This window comes from Conger conger, chromosome 17 (genome assembly GCF_963514075.1).
Source record: "Conger conger chromosome 17, fConCon1.1, whole genome shotgun sequence".
Classification (NCBI taxonomy): domain Eukaryota; kingdom Metazoa; phylum Chordata; class Actinopteri; order Anguilliformes; family Congridae; genus Conger; species Conger conger.
Genome location: NC_083776.1, coordinates 1,322,559 through 1,338,205, shown reverse-complemented (window position 1 = coordinate 1,338,205; position 15,647 = coordinate 1,322,559). Strand labels below are relative to the sequence as shown.

Sequence of the window (15,647 nt, the reverse complement as noted above, 5' to 3'; positions counted from 1 at the left end):
GGCTCGCATTTCAAGCAGAACACACACTGCTACCAAACCGCCGCACACAAGTCTCCTGGATGAAAGCAAGGCCATGGTCAACATCCGAATGTTGCGAGGGAAAAGATAGCAGCATTGTTCGGTCAGCAGAAGACAAACGTGCCAGGCGCTTGGGAATATAAAGTAATATAAAGTGCACAGTCCACTCAGGACTGTTTAATGACCTTGTAAAATAGTTTAGTAGGAAGTTTATTTTCATTCTATTTAAGCATATCAAAACCAACGTTATATCATATGCTAGCCAAGTACTGCCCAAACGTATCCGTCCCAACAAAATGCACATCCACTTTTACGTATGGAAGGAACAATTGTCCTACCAAACCTATGCTGAAAGAGAACTTTAGAAACGGTTAATTTACCAACCTACAGTAAATGTGAAAAGGAGCAGTGCTTTTGCTCAGTAGGAATGGCCTTTTTCCGGAGTTGATTCAAGTTTATAGAAATATGACTACTGTTCCCTCAGAATGAACCAGCATTTAGAATAGTCTTAATAATATAGGAATTTCAAGACTATGATGTAATGGTGTCATGACCTTTACCAGAAAATGTTTGAAATACTCTGAACAGATGACGATCAGGTGATAATTGTGGTTTTGTATTTATTCTGAATGGGACAGAAAAGTGTCTTAACTTTAAATGCATGTAGCACAGCTTCACATGTAAGTGTACTTTTAACAGGGGTACCCATGCACTGCATAAACCTGATCCTGTCAACAACTGCTGCTCTGAAAGGCAGTCTGTGTGGCATTACTGTACTGTGTAGACATTATTTACTTTCAAATTTGTTTTTGTAAATTATTGAAACCATATTTTTTTTGTCATTTTAGACGTTTCTTTCGTTTGCTTTTTATGTTCTTTATATAAAAGCGCTGTATAATTTAATAAATATGCGGTCACTTATCTGACACGGTATATGCACTGTATGTTATGTATTTATTCGTTCCGTGGTTTGTTGTACTCACAGCGGGTAAGATCCCCGACGCTCCTCTTTATAACCAAGCTATTAAAACATTCTAAGAGTTCCTGTCTCCTTGATCATTTTCCCCTTTTTTGCACGATTGTTTTTGTTGTGAAAGATGAAGAGCAGCAGCCTTTGAGGACACCAGAGGACACCTAAGAAACCGAACGTCCTGACATCCAAAAACATCGGGCTAACCGAGTTACTGAGGTACATGAAATAGGGCCCAGAGGTGACGTAACAAATGAACACTGAACACTTGTTGTATCGCCTCCCTCCGTGGAAACAGATTCCTCCATTCAGCACACCGAGGGGGTTTGCCTGCCAGTCGACTGATAATAAGGCAACACAATGCATCCGATGAGCCCCTTAAACAAGTTTATTTGGAATGCAGTCAGCCAATGTACAAATGCAGCATCTACTTATGGACTGCCTGAGGATGAAAACATATTTTCCAAACTAAAACCTCGATCTAAATTCACAATACAAATATGCCAGTCTCAGACAACAGCTACACTACATTACATTACATTATTGGCATTTGGCAGACGCTCTGGCGTACAGATGATTAGACGAAGCAGGAAACAATCCTCCCCTGGAGCAATGCAGGGTTAAGGGCCTTGCTCAAGGGCCCAACGGCTGTGCGGATCTTATTGTGGCTACACCGGAATTAGAACCACCGACCTTGCGTGTCCTAATAAATAAGATAAACCAACACAGAGGTTAAACAATATTTCCCTGTGTTAACCTGACAATCACAATGCCATGGATTCACGACACTATACCTGCAGTCAACTTTACATTGGATATTACGTTGAATTACATAGACCTGCTGTGAAATGATACATTCTGGTGAATTCGAAGGGGATACGTCAGACTATGGGTTAGTACACCCCAAACGCAAGATCAAATGTCCGTCTTTTCTCCCGGAAATTATGTAATTGCCAGCATAATGTTCATGTCAGGCGTGCGAGCACTCATGGCTCGCTCGTGAGTGACAGACAGTCCTTATAATATCGCCGAGCTCACAAAAGTAATTCGGGCCTTAATGAAACTCCATTTTTTGTCGCAAAGTCTACAGAGAAACGGATTCGTCGCATGCAACTGAAACATTTTAACAACTTAAAGGGCACACGAGAGTGCAGGAGATAGTGCCTACATCAGAGCTGAAATGGGGTATAAAAATCAGAATTCTGACGGGAACGTCTCGTCCTGTCCTGTAGGCGCCGCTTGAATGGCACTGAGATACTCCGGAACGCGACTGTGGACGCCTGTGCGATGTCACTTCTGGCGGTCTCGGAGGTAGGCAAAAACAAGACAGAACACAATGCGACAGTGTATTCTGGATGAAAAAATGTTAGGATACGGTTGATTTCATTCCGTGTCTCTTCTGTAAAATTATTAGATTTTTCATGGAAAGCTATAAGCTACACATATAGACCATGTGTCTGTTCGCCAGGACATAAGCTGAACGTTATTCCATCTGCTGCGAAATGGCGTCTTAAACCCAAATATAGGATTAGGCTGCTGATGAGCTTCTAGACGCCTTTGACTCAAATAATGTTGTGTCATTAGCTTGTGCGTTGAATGGGAAAAGTATTTAGCCAAGTCACTGAACACGAATCTGCGAGTGTACTCGGTGGGAGGGGCTCGTTTTTAGTTCGAAGACTAACTGGAACACGCTGTAATAATTTAGCCTACTAATAAATGATTGAATGTCCTTCAGGGCAATTTACAGGTATATAATGCAGTTCCTCTGTCGTTAAAGTTTCACATTGAGATTGTAGCCTAGTGGTCTAATCTGTCTAGTTTTTGTTTTGTTACGTTAACAGCATTTAGCTATAGGCTACTCACAACAACATACAGCGACCTTCGCTGCGAATAGTCTACACGGAATAGTTGGCCTTGATCATAGACTGAACCGACGGGTTCACTATGGAAATTGCAGCCAGTTGCCACTTGCACCGAATATAGCTGTTCTTTTTATTGAACCGGGCTCCTCCCCCTCCCCCTACAACCCGGCTGTGTGTTCAACAGTTCACTGACTGTCCGAAATCAGGGGATCTACAACGGTTTACCAAGCTGCCGAACTCGGTCTTACTCTAATCCAGGTAAGTTACAGTAGGCTATGTTTTTATTAACGAGAACGGGAGTCTCCGATTCATTAAAATAGCACAGTGGGCTTCCACATTCAATGGGAAATGACGTTTAAAACGCTTTTTTAAATCAGCGCCTAGTATTGTCCATAAATTTGAAGGCAAAGTTCACTCTGGCTGGAACACCTGCACACCCTATTGTCTAAAGTGTACCGGCGTGATCACGAGCTGCTATGCTTCTTGGGTACCTAAGCCTTCACTAACTGCTTGAGGCACCATCACCCGCCCTCTGCAGAGGACTACTTTATTCTTTAATTTACAGTTTTTCATGCAAGTGTTGAAGAAATTGTATGGAAGTGTTGCATTCTCAGAGGGGCAGGTTAGCCAGAACGGGGTGAAATGAGAAAGGAGAAAACAGAGGACTAATTCAGACAGAATATGACAAACATACATTGGGGTTCAACAAAATGTCGAGAGGAGAGGAAAAGAGGAAAAAAAAAAAAAAAAAAAAAAAAAAAAAAACTGCATTAAGTGCTTTAGCCCTCAGCTAGAAACCTGGCTTGGAGTGTTTGTCCTGGTTGCTGTAATGTGTGCTCCTTTCCCCCCGGGCCCCGTCCCCAGGGGCCACCATGGTGAAGAAGTTGCTGGTGGATGTGGACTGCGGGGTGGATGACGCCCAGGCCATCATGGTGGCGCTGGCCGCCCCAGACGTGCAGGTCCTGGGCATCACCTGCGTGAGCGGCAACACCAGCGTGGACAACGTCTGCAGGAACGTCCTGCGCGTGCTCCACGTCTGCCAGCATCTGGAGGTACGGGTTCCACGTTCCCCGGGTTCTTCTGCAGCCCAGCAGAAGCCTCGTTCGTTCTCGTTCATAGCGTGAAGCTTTTTGGCGTAGCTCATAAGTTTCATAGCTCCATTTGAAAAGTTAAAATGTTTTGGTGGCGATGTTCCTGTACAAGTGCATCAGATCTTGGCTATCTTCCTGGGCACAATAATCTGTTATTCAGAAATGCTGTTACTTCTCGATTGCGTGCGAAAGGGGGGAACAATGGTGTGCATTGAGGAACGACCTGCAGTGCTAATTTTTCCACTTGCAGGATAACCTGTCCTGGAAAATACGCTTTTGCAAATCAGAGGTTCTGCTGCATCTGACCCCGGCGCAGGCATTTCATTTGTCCTGTGGTTTCTTTTTTTTTCTTTTTTTTTGCAAACCCGTTTATGGTTAATGTGAGTAACCGTTCACATTTTCTAACGGAGTCAGGCAACGATTCCAGTAATTCAGTTTTGTGTTTGCTGCCCTGCGGAAGCATGTGATAGCAGAATCTCCCTTTGGAAAACAGCATAAATCACATGACAAACCGAGAATACGAAGGTTTTCATCCGGTTGTTTCCCCAATGCTTGCATTTGAAAAAGAAAAAGACTATCCAGGGCATGACGGGACAGATCCATTTGGAGGGTGGGGGGAATTAAGGACAGATCTGATCAGGTTCTGCTCATGTATAAATATTGGCATCTTGGCTCCGGATCCACTGGACCTGGTGTTGTTCTTTGACTTGCTTTTACATGTTCTGGAATGTTATGCAGCATGACATTCTTTATCCACAATGTGTGAAATTCATTTTTTCCTCCTTTTTCTTCTTATTTTTTTGAATGCAGCCACATTCCTCTGTTGCAGCCAAGCAACCTTTTCCCAGCGATGTGATTGAGTGGTGTATCTGAGGTCTATGTATGTGTGGAAGTGTATCGGAGGTGTTTATGGAGGTGCGTGAGGGGGAACTGTGATTGAGTGGCTCGGTGAATCGGTCGTTCACAAAGCTCTATCCTGAAAGGCCCGCGTTTGATTCACAAAACCCCTCGGACCCAAACCCCTCCCCCTCCACCCATCGAAAAGCACGAGCTGTGCATTTATAGTTCTGGCGGGGAAGAATAACGGCTTTTGGTTTGAGAACCGCGTACGGAGGGGCAGAACGGGTTCTAATATTCCCCGGGGTTTCCCCATTCCAGATTCCGGTGTTCCGCGGGGCCTCCAAACCCATCCTGGAGAACACCCTGAGCGCGGGACACTTCCACGGGCTGGACGGGCTGGGCGATGCCCCAGAACCAGAGGCCCCGGGCCTGGAGATGATCCAGAGGGAGGGCGCGGTGGCGGCCATGATCCGAATTGCCAGGGAGCATGCTGGGGAGGTGGGTGACCAGCAGTGTAGGGAGGTAAAGCGGAATTGCATTTCCTGTATACCGCTAAATGCTATGCTAGTGCATTTCATCATAGACAGCAGCAGCAGCAACAACGTCATGTAAACAAATGCATTAAATCGTTTTGCAACCACAAAATGGCAAGGCGCCGTATACTTTGTAAAAATAACGTAGTTATGAGCGAGCGGTCAGATTTGTGTACCAAACGCAAGAACAAAGATGACATTATCTGCCCTCAGCTGGCCAGTTTCATGGGATGGACCAACACACCTGGGAGACCAAGTTTTAACTGGGCGATTTAAAAACGCAAAATAGGACTTTCTACTTAATAAATCCCATCGTATTCAGTATATAAACTATGAATCCAAACTTCAAAGCTACTTCACTTGCTTCTATTCAGCTTTTGCCATTCTATTTAATAGCGAGGAGTATATCGAAAGTATTGTTCCTGAAACTTCTGCTTTACCTCCCCCATATGGAAGCTAGATCAGTTTCCAAAAAAACCATTAGTTTCACCACCTCAGAATCAGAAGCTTATTAATGCAAATATTTAAATCAGCCAATCATGTGGCAGTAACTCAATGCGTAAAAGCATGCAGACATGGTCAAGAGGTTCAGCTGTTTTTCAGAGCAAATGTCAGAATGGGGAAGAAATGTGATACAAGTGACTTTGACTGCGGAATGATTGTTGGTGCCAGACAGGGTGGTTTGAGTATCTCAGAAACCGCTGATCTCCTGAGATTTTCACGCAAAACAGTCTCTCTGGTGTGAGGACTCACATCTCCTCCTGAACACTTCTAAGACAAAAGAGATGTCTATTGATTTTAGGAAAGAGCCCACATCCTGTCTGACTAGTATTAGAGGACAGCCTATACAGTCAGTCACGGAATATAAATACCTCGGGGTTGTCTTAGATAATAAGCTGAAGTGGGACAAATATCCTGAATCCATTAACAAAAAGAGCCAGCAAAGGCTTTACTTTCTTAAAAAGTTAGCCTTATTTGATGTCAATCTCACCATGCTTAAGATGTTTTACAGTGCCTTTATTGAGAGTGTTTTAACCTTTGGCCTTATTTGCTGGTTTGGTAATGCAACAGAAGCACAGAAAAAAAACCCTGAGGAAAACTGTAACCAGTGCCAGCAAATTGCTGGGCTTTAAACTGACCAGCTTAGAAGAGAGTTACAGAACCAGGTCTCTCAAGAAAGCAGAGAAAATCATCTCTGACCCAAAGCACCCTCTGTGTACAGCCTTCGACCGGTTACCTTCTGGGCGTAGGTTCCGGCAGCCAGCCTTTTCAAAAAACAGGTCCAAACATTCATTCATACCACAGGTGATTAAATCCCTGAATGGTAAGGTCTAACCCAAATATTATATATATATATATATATATATATAATATATATTTTTTTATATTTATATTTTATTCACTTAGTTTAACTCTGTCTAGCAGGTCCAGCCAGAGCACTACTCTTATTTTGTTATATATGTCGTAACTACCAGCAGCTGCTATAGTGCACCGTGTTTTTTTTAATTTTTTTTTTATTAATTTTGGACTTCAGATCTGATCTGTTGATGTTATATGTCTGTCTCTATGTGCTGTGCCTGTTTTTATGTAACGCCACCAACAATGATTTTCTACCGAAAACCAATTTCCCCACGGGGACAATAAAGTACCTACTACTACTGAGTATGCAGAGAATGTTGTGAAAAACAAAAAACATCCAGTGAGCAGCAGTTCTGCAGCAAAAATGTGCAGTTAATGAGAGAGGGCAGAGGAGAAGGGCCAGACTAGTCAAAGCGGACAGGAAGATGACAGTAACGCAAATAACCACACATTACAACGGTGGTATGCGGAAAAGCATCACACAACACGACAAACCTTTAAGTGGATAGCCTATAGCAGCAGAAGACCAATAACTCAATGATTGTATGTTTGCATTGGTCAGCTCTCCCATGTAAAACAGTGACATTTGAACCTCAACTGGCTCGCCAGCTCCTGATTTTGGTATATTGGTATATTTTGATTATGCCATTACTATGTGTGGATATTCTGAGTCATGATATTACCAGTGGTGACCAATGTCCCGTGCATGAGTCAGAATGTTGCTGTAATATATTAACTTAATACCCTGTCTGGAAAACAGGTTTCCCTGGTGGCAACTGGCCCTTTGACGAATCTGGCTCTGGCAGTGAGGATAGACCCAACCTTCCCAGAATTACTGAAGGGCCTCTACATCATGGGAGGGAACACCGAGTGTGAGAACTTCCGTCACCTTGTCACCTTCCCCTCTCTGGACTCCTGTGGCGCTGAATAGCGATGGCCTGTGTCTAATGGGTTTAACGTGCAACTTTCAGGTCGTATTTTAAGGGACTTGCAATGCTGGATGATTTTAATCTGACTGCAGAAATACATACCATCAAATGTCTTGGAACAACAACGTCAATTCCTGTGTTTTTCTTTTATTTGCAAAAAAAAAAAAAAAAAAACAGCTCACGTTCGCTAGCTCGCTGTTATGTCAATGTTTTAGATGAAGTAACTTTGCAATATTCAAGTCAAATGTAATACGAATCGGAAAATAAAAACGCGAATGCACGTTGACTTACTGCAGCTCTAATAGACATTTTCAGTTACTCTAGAGGGTGCCATCACGACAGTCTGTAGGATAGTTGATGCAGTTTTAGCAACAAAAAGATATGCTACCAAATATTAAGCGTTATTTACTTTCGTTTACTTAAATATTTACTCGCCTAAACATTGGCTAAACATTATCTAAAGTAGAAAATTACGGCAATGGAAGTATTTTAATTAAGTCACACACACTGGATTTACTTTTACTCTTAACCTAAAACTGCTTGTTTTACCATAGTATCTCTACTCCGTGGTACTGTATTACTGTCTGTATGCCCACATTGAACGGATATGCTACAACCGTTTATTATCCCGCAAACCGTATTGCACATTCAGAGTCAGCGGCAATACAATATGAGCCATCAATTAGGTGATTGGACAGGTGGCTACCGTGTAGGCCTAAATTGGCTAGTTCTGAACGCAACGTTTGGTGAAGTAATTCTAATTGTTATGCACTCAATGAGTAAATCGAACACAATACAAAAAAAGGAAAAACGTTAAGTAAAAAAATAACTTCACCTGCATTGCTGATTTCAGCCAGCTACCGTGAGCTAGCAACATAGCTGTGTAGGCGTGAACTCTACGGTCACTTCTCTCCAACGCGGCAGAAGATCTCCGCAGTCCATCTCCTGCCGAACTCCGTTAACTCTGCTCCACGTCTGTTCCCAACAAACAAATCATTGTATATTTCACCTCGTCGGTCTCCGCTGGGAATGAGCCTTTCCACCTCAATCCCGTTTTTGAAGTGGGTGTGGCTAATACAAAATAAAATAAAAACCTGTCCAGGTTGTATTCCTGCCTTTTGCCCAATGTATGTTGGGATAGGCTCCAGCCCCCCTGTGACCCTGTTCAGGATAAGCGGGTTAGGATAATGGGTGGATACTCCAATGCCGAGCTACATCATTTTCCCGCACTGGGTGCGGCCTGAAAGTTGCATAACATATGTTGTGCACCAGTTTGTTTTCTTCACCATCATGTTCATGCTATCCCAGTTGTTGGTCCATTGTGTGTTGTGTTTATGTAGCGACATCATTATGGGAGGCTTGATTAGCAATGTATCAGGAGTTATCTGCTTGTTTGGGAAAAATGCCCTTTTTACCATTTCACAAGTGAGCATCGTCTGATGAAACAGATCCCAGTAAAAACAACGATAGCCATACTTGAGTTAAACTTTCATATTTATTTGCAAAGAAATAACAGAAAGTGAGAAAGCTTACCGGCTTTCTGATTTGAATCAGCCATAGTAACTCTTATGCACACTTTTCCAGAAGGGGGGGGCTTTACCAAAACAAAAAGACATGAAGCTGGCCATGAACATTTACCAGTATTTTGTCTTCTGAATACCCCTTGTTGACCTTGCTGTAAGACCAGAATGTGCTAGCTGAGAAGCAGAGACATAAAGGTCAAGGATTATCACTAAAAGGTTATTTGTAATCATGTGATTGTCTTTATGTTAACACACATTGTGAATTAAGAATCAATTAAGAAAATTAACCCTTACAGTCTTTTTACTGGTCCAAACCAGTCTGTAACTGATAGCACATGGCAACTCCTAAAATCGTGCTCCGCTCTCCAAATCAGTCCTGTAAATCGTTTTGTAATGATGATAATGGTGCCTGACTGATTTGTGTTTATATGTGTGTGTGTGTGTGTGTGTGTGTGTATATATATATGTGTGTGTGTGTGTGTGTATGTGTGTGTGTATGTGTGTGTGTGTGTATGTGTGTGTGTGTGTGTTTATATGTGTGTGTGTGTGTGTGTGTATGTGTGAGTGTGTTTATATGTGTGTGTGTGTGTGTGTGTATATGTGTGTGTGTGTGTGTGTATGTGTGTTTATATGTGTGTGTGTGTGTGTGTGTGTGTGTGTGTGTGTGTGTGTATATGTGTGTGTGTGTATATGTGTGTGTGTGTGTGTGTGTGTGTGTGTGTGTGTGTGTGTGTGTGTCTGTAGCTAGAGGGAACTGCACAGTGTGTGCTGAGTTCAACTTCGCGGCTGATCCAGAGGCTGCTCACATCGTACTGAATGAATTCTCCTGTCCCACCTACATCGCCTCCTGGGAGTTCACCTGTCGTCACAAGCTGCCCTGGGTGAGTGCAGGGCCGGGGGGGTGAGTGGCAGGGCCAGGGGGGAGAGTGCAGGGCCGGGGGGGAGAGTGCAGGGCCGGGGGGGAGAGTGCAGGGCCGGGGGGGAGAGTGCAGGGCCGGGGGGGAGAGTGCAGGGCCGGGGGGGTGAGTGCAGGGCCGGGGGGGTGAGTACAGGGCCGGGGGGGTGAGTGCAGGGCCGGGGGGGAGAGTGCAGGGCCAGGGGGGTGAGTGCAGGGCCGGGGGGGTGAGTGCAGGGCCGGGGGGGGTGAGTGCAGGGCCGGGGGGGTGAGTGCAGGGCCGGGGGGGTGAGTGCAGGGCCGGGGGGGTGAGTGCAGGGCCAGGGGGCCGACCTTATCGCTTCCCATTAACGGAGGATGCAAGCTCTGTGCGCCTCTGTTGTGTGAGGAGGGTGTGTGTTAATGGAAAATGAGGAAACGCTCTGGTGAGTATGATAGCCAGGAGGTTGTGTGTTCATCAGATGATAGCCAGGAGGTTGTGTGTTCATCAGATGATAGCCAGGAGGTTGTGTGTTCATCACATGCTGACCTATGAGCTCGGTTGGGTTACAACAGGCTGAGGGCCCAGAATCATGGGACTACATCTTCTCCCAATGCAGTGTACTGTAATATACAGAATACCAGGGTTTGGCAAGTGTATTCCCCAGAAGACTTCCCAGGAAATAAACCATGCTTTTTAGGAGGTCCCACGGAGAGGAAGAATCATCTTTGGGTCCAATCACAGTCCAATATCAGGAAGGGGCAGGTTTTTTTTTTTTTTTTTTTTTTTTTTTTTTTTTACAAGGGTGGGCTTTTTACAACACTTACCACTGTACTGTGGTAAAACAGCACCGGGGATATGTTGCGTGCAGGAAACAGTAGTTTACCCACACTCAGCAAAACCCTGGAAGTACGTACTGAAGCATCGACTCGACGCTTGCAGAAACATTTCCCCTTTGTACTCTGTTTACGTAAGCACCAGTCAGCATGTGAGCCATTTCAGACACGGCCATGGGCTTTCCATTAGAGGGCAGCATGGCTCGTGTAAGGGGGGGCCGGGTTGCCAGGCCTGCGTAAGGAGGGCCCGGGTTGCCAGACCTGCGTAAGGAGGGCCTGGGTTGCCAGACCTGCGTAAGGGGGGCTGGGTTGCCAGACCTGCGTAAGGGGGCCCGGGTTGCCAGACCTGCGTAAGGAGGGCCCGGGTTGCCAGTCCTGCAGTGCCTAACAGTGCTCTGTCACCCTCTCCCTCAGGAGTTCTGTGACGGGTGGCTGGCTCAGGACTCGGAGAAGGCGCGCTTCATGAAGCGGATCTTCCGGCACAGCATGGAGGCGTGCAACGACGGCACCTTCGACAAGGAGCTGGTGGCGGGGAGCGGCTTCGTGTCGTGCGACTCCTACGCCATGGCGGCCGCCATCGACCCCGCGTTCGTGACGGCGAGCAGGCGGGTGGCGGTCACCGTGGAGCTGACGGGCGCCTACACCCGCGGGATGATGGTGCTGGACACTCTGGAGCTGCTGAAGAGGAGACACAAGGCCTTCCTCCTGGAGAAGGTGGACCTGGAGAGGTTCAAGGCCTTAATGATGGCCGCCTTGAAATGAGGCTGTGTGGAAGGTGTGAAGACACACCGATCAAACACGGTCCATCCTGACTGAACGCTCTCAGAAATAGAGGTACAAAAAGTTCCTAAAAACTAAAATTAGTTTTACCTCAACCCCAAATGTATTCAGTGTATTGCGAAAACAAAGGAATTGGGCCTTGCTGTTCCAATACATTTTGAAGGGACTGCAATTAATTCATTTGTATCTTTTTTTTTTTTGCTTGGAAAACATACTTATTTGTTATCAAAGAGAACATTGTTCTCATAACAGATATTAACTACAATGGTCACTTAATTTGTGTGTAGCTTGTTAGCCAAGGCGCATCTAATGTTGGGTGCATGGTTGTATCCTTGTGTATTCCCCATAAAAAGGCTTCCTTCTCATAATTTTCATTTTAATTTTGTTGTGTATCTAAACCAGTTCATTGAACACAACCAACTAACTTATGTTTTCTAATTAATATAGCACAATTACAACTACAATGTGTAGTGTACCAATCCCTGATTCCACATTTTACAACCGCAAAATAACCGGACTTTTAACATTCCAAGAATGACGGATGGTCCAGAATCTTGAAGAACTGAGACTGAGATTTTAGACATTTCTACTGATACTAATGCTTTGGCTTGTCTGAGCAGTATTTTAACATGTTAGCAACAAACGGACACAAAGGGCTTGTCCTCACTGACAAATAATTTTCAGAGAATTGCTAGGCTTGTTCTGTTGTGCAATGCTGAAAATGGTGAAATTTAATGCGATTACGTTTTACACTGAATAAAGATCCATCTTTGCCTGAAAGTGTCGTGACCCTTTTCTACATTAAGTGCTTTCATTTACACACAACACAGCCACAGTAGAAGAATGACTTTATTACATACTGAAGTTATTTTCTCAGCTGAACACAGCTGTACAAGCAGCTGAATTTAAGCCATAATCACACCCCACAACAACGTATTCATTATTAAAGAAAACCCGAGAGATAAAAACAACCTCTTGTTGCTGGTGGTTATAGTCACTGCCCCCTTGTGGCAGTCTGTAGAATCTTCACTCACTTCTCACCTTTTTTTTTGTTATTCGTTTCTGATTTCTCAATTTTCCTCAATTTTTCTCCAGATTTGGTAGCCAATTGTACCCCATTTGTTCTCAATTCCCGTGTGCAGCTGAGGAAGCGCTATCGCAGCCATGTCCCCCGGCCGTGCTGTCTCTAGCTCCGGACCGTAATTCCATATCTAGAATTCCAGGAGGCAAACCCCGTGCCTCGGTGGGTAAATATTCGAAACAATCCAATGCGTTACCTGTGCAGCACCGCGGCAGCGTGGAATCCTCCATATCTGAAAACTCTACAGGCACAGAAGTAGGCCATCACACGAACGCTTTCCGATTATGTAGGTTCCGTAAACGGAGCGTTTTACAGCAAATACAAATCTGTTCAAATCATGTCCTGCTGTGCACTGCTGCTGCACAGTTGTAACCCGTGCTTTTAAAGACAAGTTGAAATGAAAGTTAAGGGTAGCACTGGTCCCCATGATGACGTATCCACGAGTGAAACGGATTAGGCGAGTCGATTTGACTGACGTCAAATGAGGATGCGCGCTGCTGTGTGAAAAGGATATTGATTGGAGGGGAACGGAGAATTAACATCTGATCGATATACACACCCACTGGTACACGATGACATGAAATCTGTGGCTTGAAAGGAACTTTGGTATTGCAATTTTATATATTTTTGAAAATATTTACTCAGCTTTTAGATTTCGACCTGTCCTTAACTAGGAGCTGCACTCAACATCATTCTGATCAAAAAATGTAGCTCATCTCAAAGCAGTAATAAACTTCCGGGAAAAGAAAAGAAAACATTAGTTTTTCTCACACTGCAAGCATCACTGTCAAGTTGGCACAAAATGAACTTGACTCAGAGTCATACGACTATTTACACTGAAATCCAGTATTCAGGTCACTGCTGGTATTGGTCAATATCCTTTTCGTCCTCGAAATCGTGATCTTGTATCGAGCTGAAAAAACAAAAATCAGAAGAAGGAATGTTCATTTAAAGGCCGAAAAATAGAGAAAAGGTTGAAGAAATATGTGGTATGCAGTCAGTCAGGTACGTCTTCTGAATTAAATACTGGATCTACATGGAATCCAGTCCCAGATACCATACAGATCCCAGCTGCAGTGCAGTGTACCATAAACGTCATTTCCAAACAGTGCCCTCTAGTTGAAGCATTTCAAATCTTTTGAGGCAAGCAAGCCATGCGTTCTCCACAGAGGCTCTTCGTTTATACCAGGGCTACTAAACGCCACGTCCTGGCCGCAGTGTCTGCAGGTATTCTCTTCAACTCTGCCGTACACTACCTGGTTTCACGGAGAACCTTATTTTCTGAACCGAGGAGGTAAAATAATTAAAGATTGGTGTAGTGCATGGTTGGTAGGAATACCTGCAGACACTGCAATACGTAGGAGGCAGAGTTCAGTGGCGCTAATTAAAAAACAAACCTTGCGGGACAAATGGATATAACATAGCCAGAAATTCGGTTTGGGTGGGGGTGGCAGCAATTCAAAACCAAACGGGCCAACTTTGTACTGGAAAAAATTATTGATGAGTAGGAAGATAATTGTACACACTATCCTAGTTTTCTAGTTTCCACATACAGTGGGATCCAAAAGTCTGAGACTAGTGCACTAGGGCACAAATGCTTCTCTTATTTTCAAATTTAATTTTAAAAAAAAGAAAAAAAAATTAAAATTACAAATTATATTATCAGCATAACAATTGAGTGAATTTCAGAATTTCTTAGCATTTGGTATGTCCCACTTTTGCATTAATGGCAACATGCACCCAAGCTGGCATGGACTCCACAAATTTGTGCAAAACTTGATGATCCATGTTATACTAGCATTATATGACAATGTTCCAAAGAGCAGCTTGTGATGTTACTGAATGCTTGGCTTTTGTCAGTCTTCACCTGTCCCCATGAATGTTTGGGTTTGAGATTGTGCAGCACTCATGCTCCTCTTTGGTTTTTGGGGAGTTCTTGCAAAGCTTTTAAGTAACATTCATTTTTGTTTTAAATTTTTCAAAATGCTAAAACGTGCTGTTCATTTACAGGATTTACGTGGAAAATCCCATATCGACCACATTTTTAACGTGGTCTTCAGACTTTTGGACGCCACTGTATTTATTCAGAAGATAATTAGATTGACTGTCACTACAAGTTACTAGCCTACAGTAAATTAAATAATATTTTATATATTTTAAAAGATCTGCGTGTCATTTGTCGCCCTCTTGTGGCGAAAATGATTTCCACTGGCTCGCGCTTACCATTGACCTCTTGCACTCAAAAAATGACAGTTGCAAAGCTTTGCAGTAGCCCTCCTTCAGACATTCACTTGGCGTCTTCCCCTCCTGAGAACGGACATCACAAGAGAACGAAATAACAAGCAAGTCATTCATATAATGCTCTAAGAAGCATGAACTTCGGTAGATATGCAAATACGCCAGCGCCCCTTACACTGTTTGGTTGGCGGAATTACACTACATTAATATAATAGAATAATAATACAATATAGCACAATCACAACTACAAATATGACTATATCGTGGTAAGCTCACTACCTTCAAAACGCAATCGTGTTGAAGGAGACACGATTTGAAGTCCTCTCTTACTCCTGAACATGCTCTGCCGTCTTCTTCCTTATCCTCGTAATAGTTGGGCATTTTTCATAAGCGACCAAATGTCTCACTAGCTAATGTTTTAAATATGACGATGACTTAAAACCTACTGTCAAGGAATTTCTAGTGTTATGATGAAACAGCAAGCATCAGCTTCGAACTTGCTTGTTACGGGAAAAAAACATGTAACCTTACTGCTCAAAGCATCATGGGATCGAGGAAATGTGTGTCAATTTTAAAGGGTCCGGGTAAATTTCCCACCAAATTGTTAGGGGAATTATCTTCTTTGTTAATATAAATCGTTGCAGCGGCATGTAAAATATGAAAATGACTACGAATTAGTTCCTTTGAGCAGAATTGTTCGGAAATAAGTTAT

The 15,647-nt window shown here is 43.7% G+C and overlaps 2 protein-coding genes across 2 annotated transcripts; one reads left to right on the top strand and one right to left on the bottom strand.

Annotated features, from left to right (window-relative positions):
• The first annotated feature begins 1,963 nt into the window (after positions 1 to 1,963).
• Positions 1,964 to 12,396, top strand: si:dkey-4e7.3 (uncharacterized protein LOC402865 homolog). The gene is made up of 7 exons (XM_061226115.1): positions 1,964 to 2,299; positions 3,035 to 3,108; positions 3,715 to 3,902; positions 5,100 to 5,279; positions 7,434 to 7,545; positions 9,870 to 10,006; positions 11,251 to 12,396. The coding sequence occupies exons 1-7, from the start codon at positions 2,232 to 2,234 to the stop codon at positions 11,596 to 11,598; spliced, it is 1,107 nt and encodes a 368-aa protein (XP_061082099.1). The 5' UTR covers positions 1,964 to 2,231; the 3' UTR covers positions 11,599 to 12,396.
• A 51-nt stretch (positions 12,397 to 12,447) lies between these two features.
• LOC133116495 (cytochrome c oxidase assembly factor 5) lies at positions 12,448 to 15,474 on the bottom strand. Its single transcript, XM_061226117.1, has 3 exons — positions 15,215 to 15,474; positions 14,921 to 15,004; positions 12,448 to 13,610 (listed from the first exon to the last, which is right to left on the bottom strand). Exons 1-3 carry the CDS (start codon positions 15,314 to 15,316, stop codon positions 13,569 to 13,571), a joined length of 228 nt encoding a protein of 75 aa, XP_061082101.1. The 5' UTR covers positions 15,317 to 15,474; the 3' UTR covers positions 12,448 to 13,568.
• Positions 15,475 to 15,647: the final 173 nt, after the last annotated feature.

Coding starts and splice junctions, on each gene's coding strand:
- LOC133116495 (XM_061226117.1), bottom strand. CDS start 15,316: ATGCCCAACTATTACGAGGATAAGGAAGAAGACGGCAGAGCATGTTCA. Junction 15,005..15,214: donor AACACGATTGCGTTTTGAAG/GTAGTGAGCTTA, acceptor GTCCGTTCTCAG/GAGGGGAAGACGCCAAGTGA. Junction 13,611..14,920: donor TTGAGTGCAAGAGGTCAATG/GTAAGCGCGAGC, acceptor TTGTTTTTTCAG/CTCGATACAAGATCACGATT.
- si:dkey-4e7.3 (XM_061226115.1), top strand. CDS start 2,232: ATGGCACTGAGATACTCCGGAACGCGACTGTGGACGCCTGTGCGATGT. Junction 3,903..5,099: donor ACGTCTGCCAGCATCTGGAG/GTACGGGTTCCA, acceptor TCCCCATTCCAG/ATTCCGGTGTTCCGCGGGGC. Junction 5,280..7,433: donor CCAGGGAGCATGCTGGGGAG/GTGGGTGACCAG, acceptor TCTGGAAAACAG/GTTTCCCTGGTGGCAACTGG.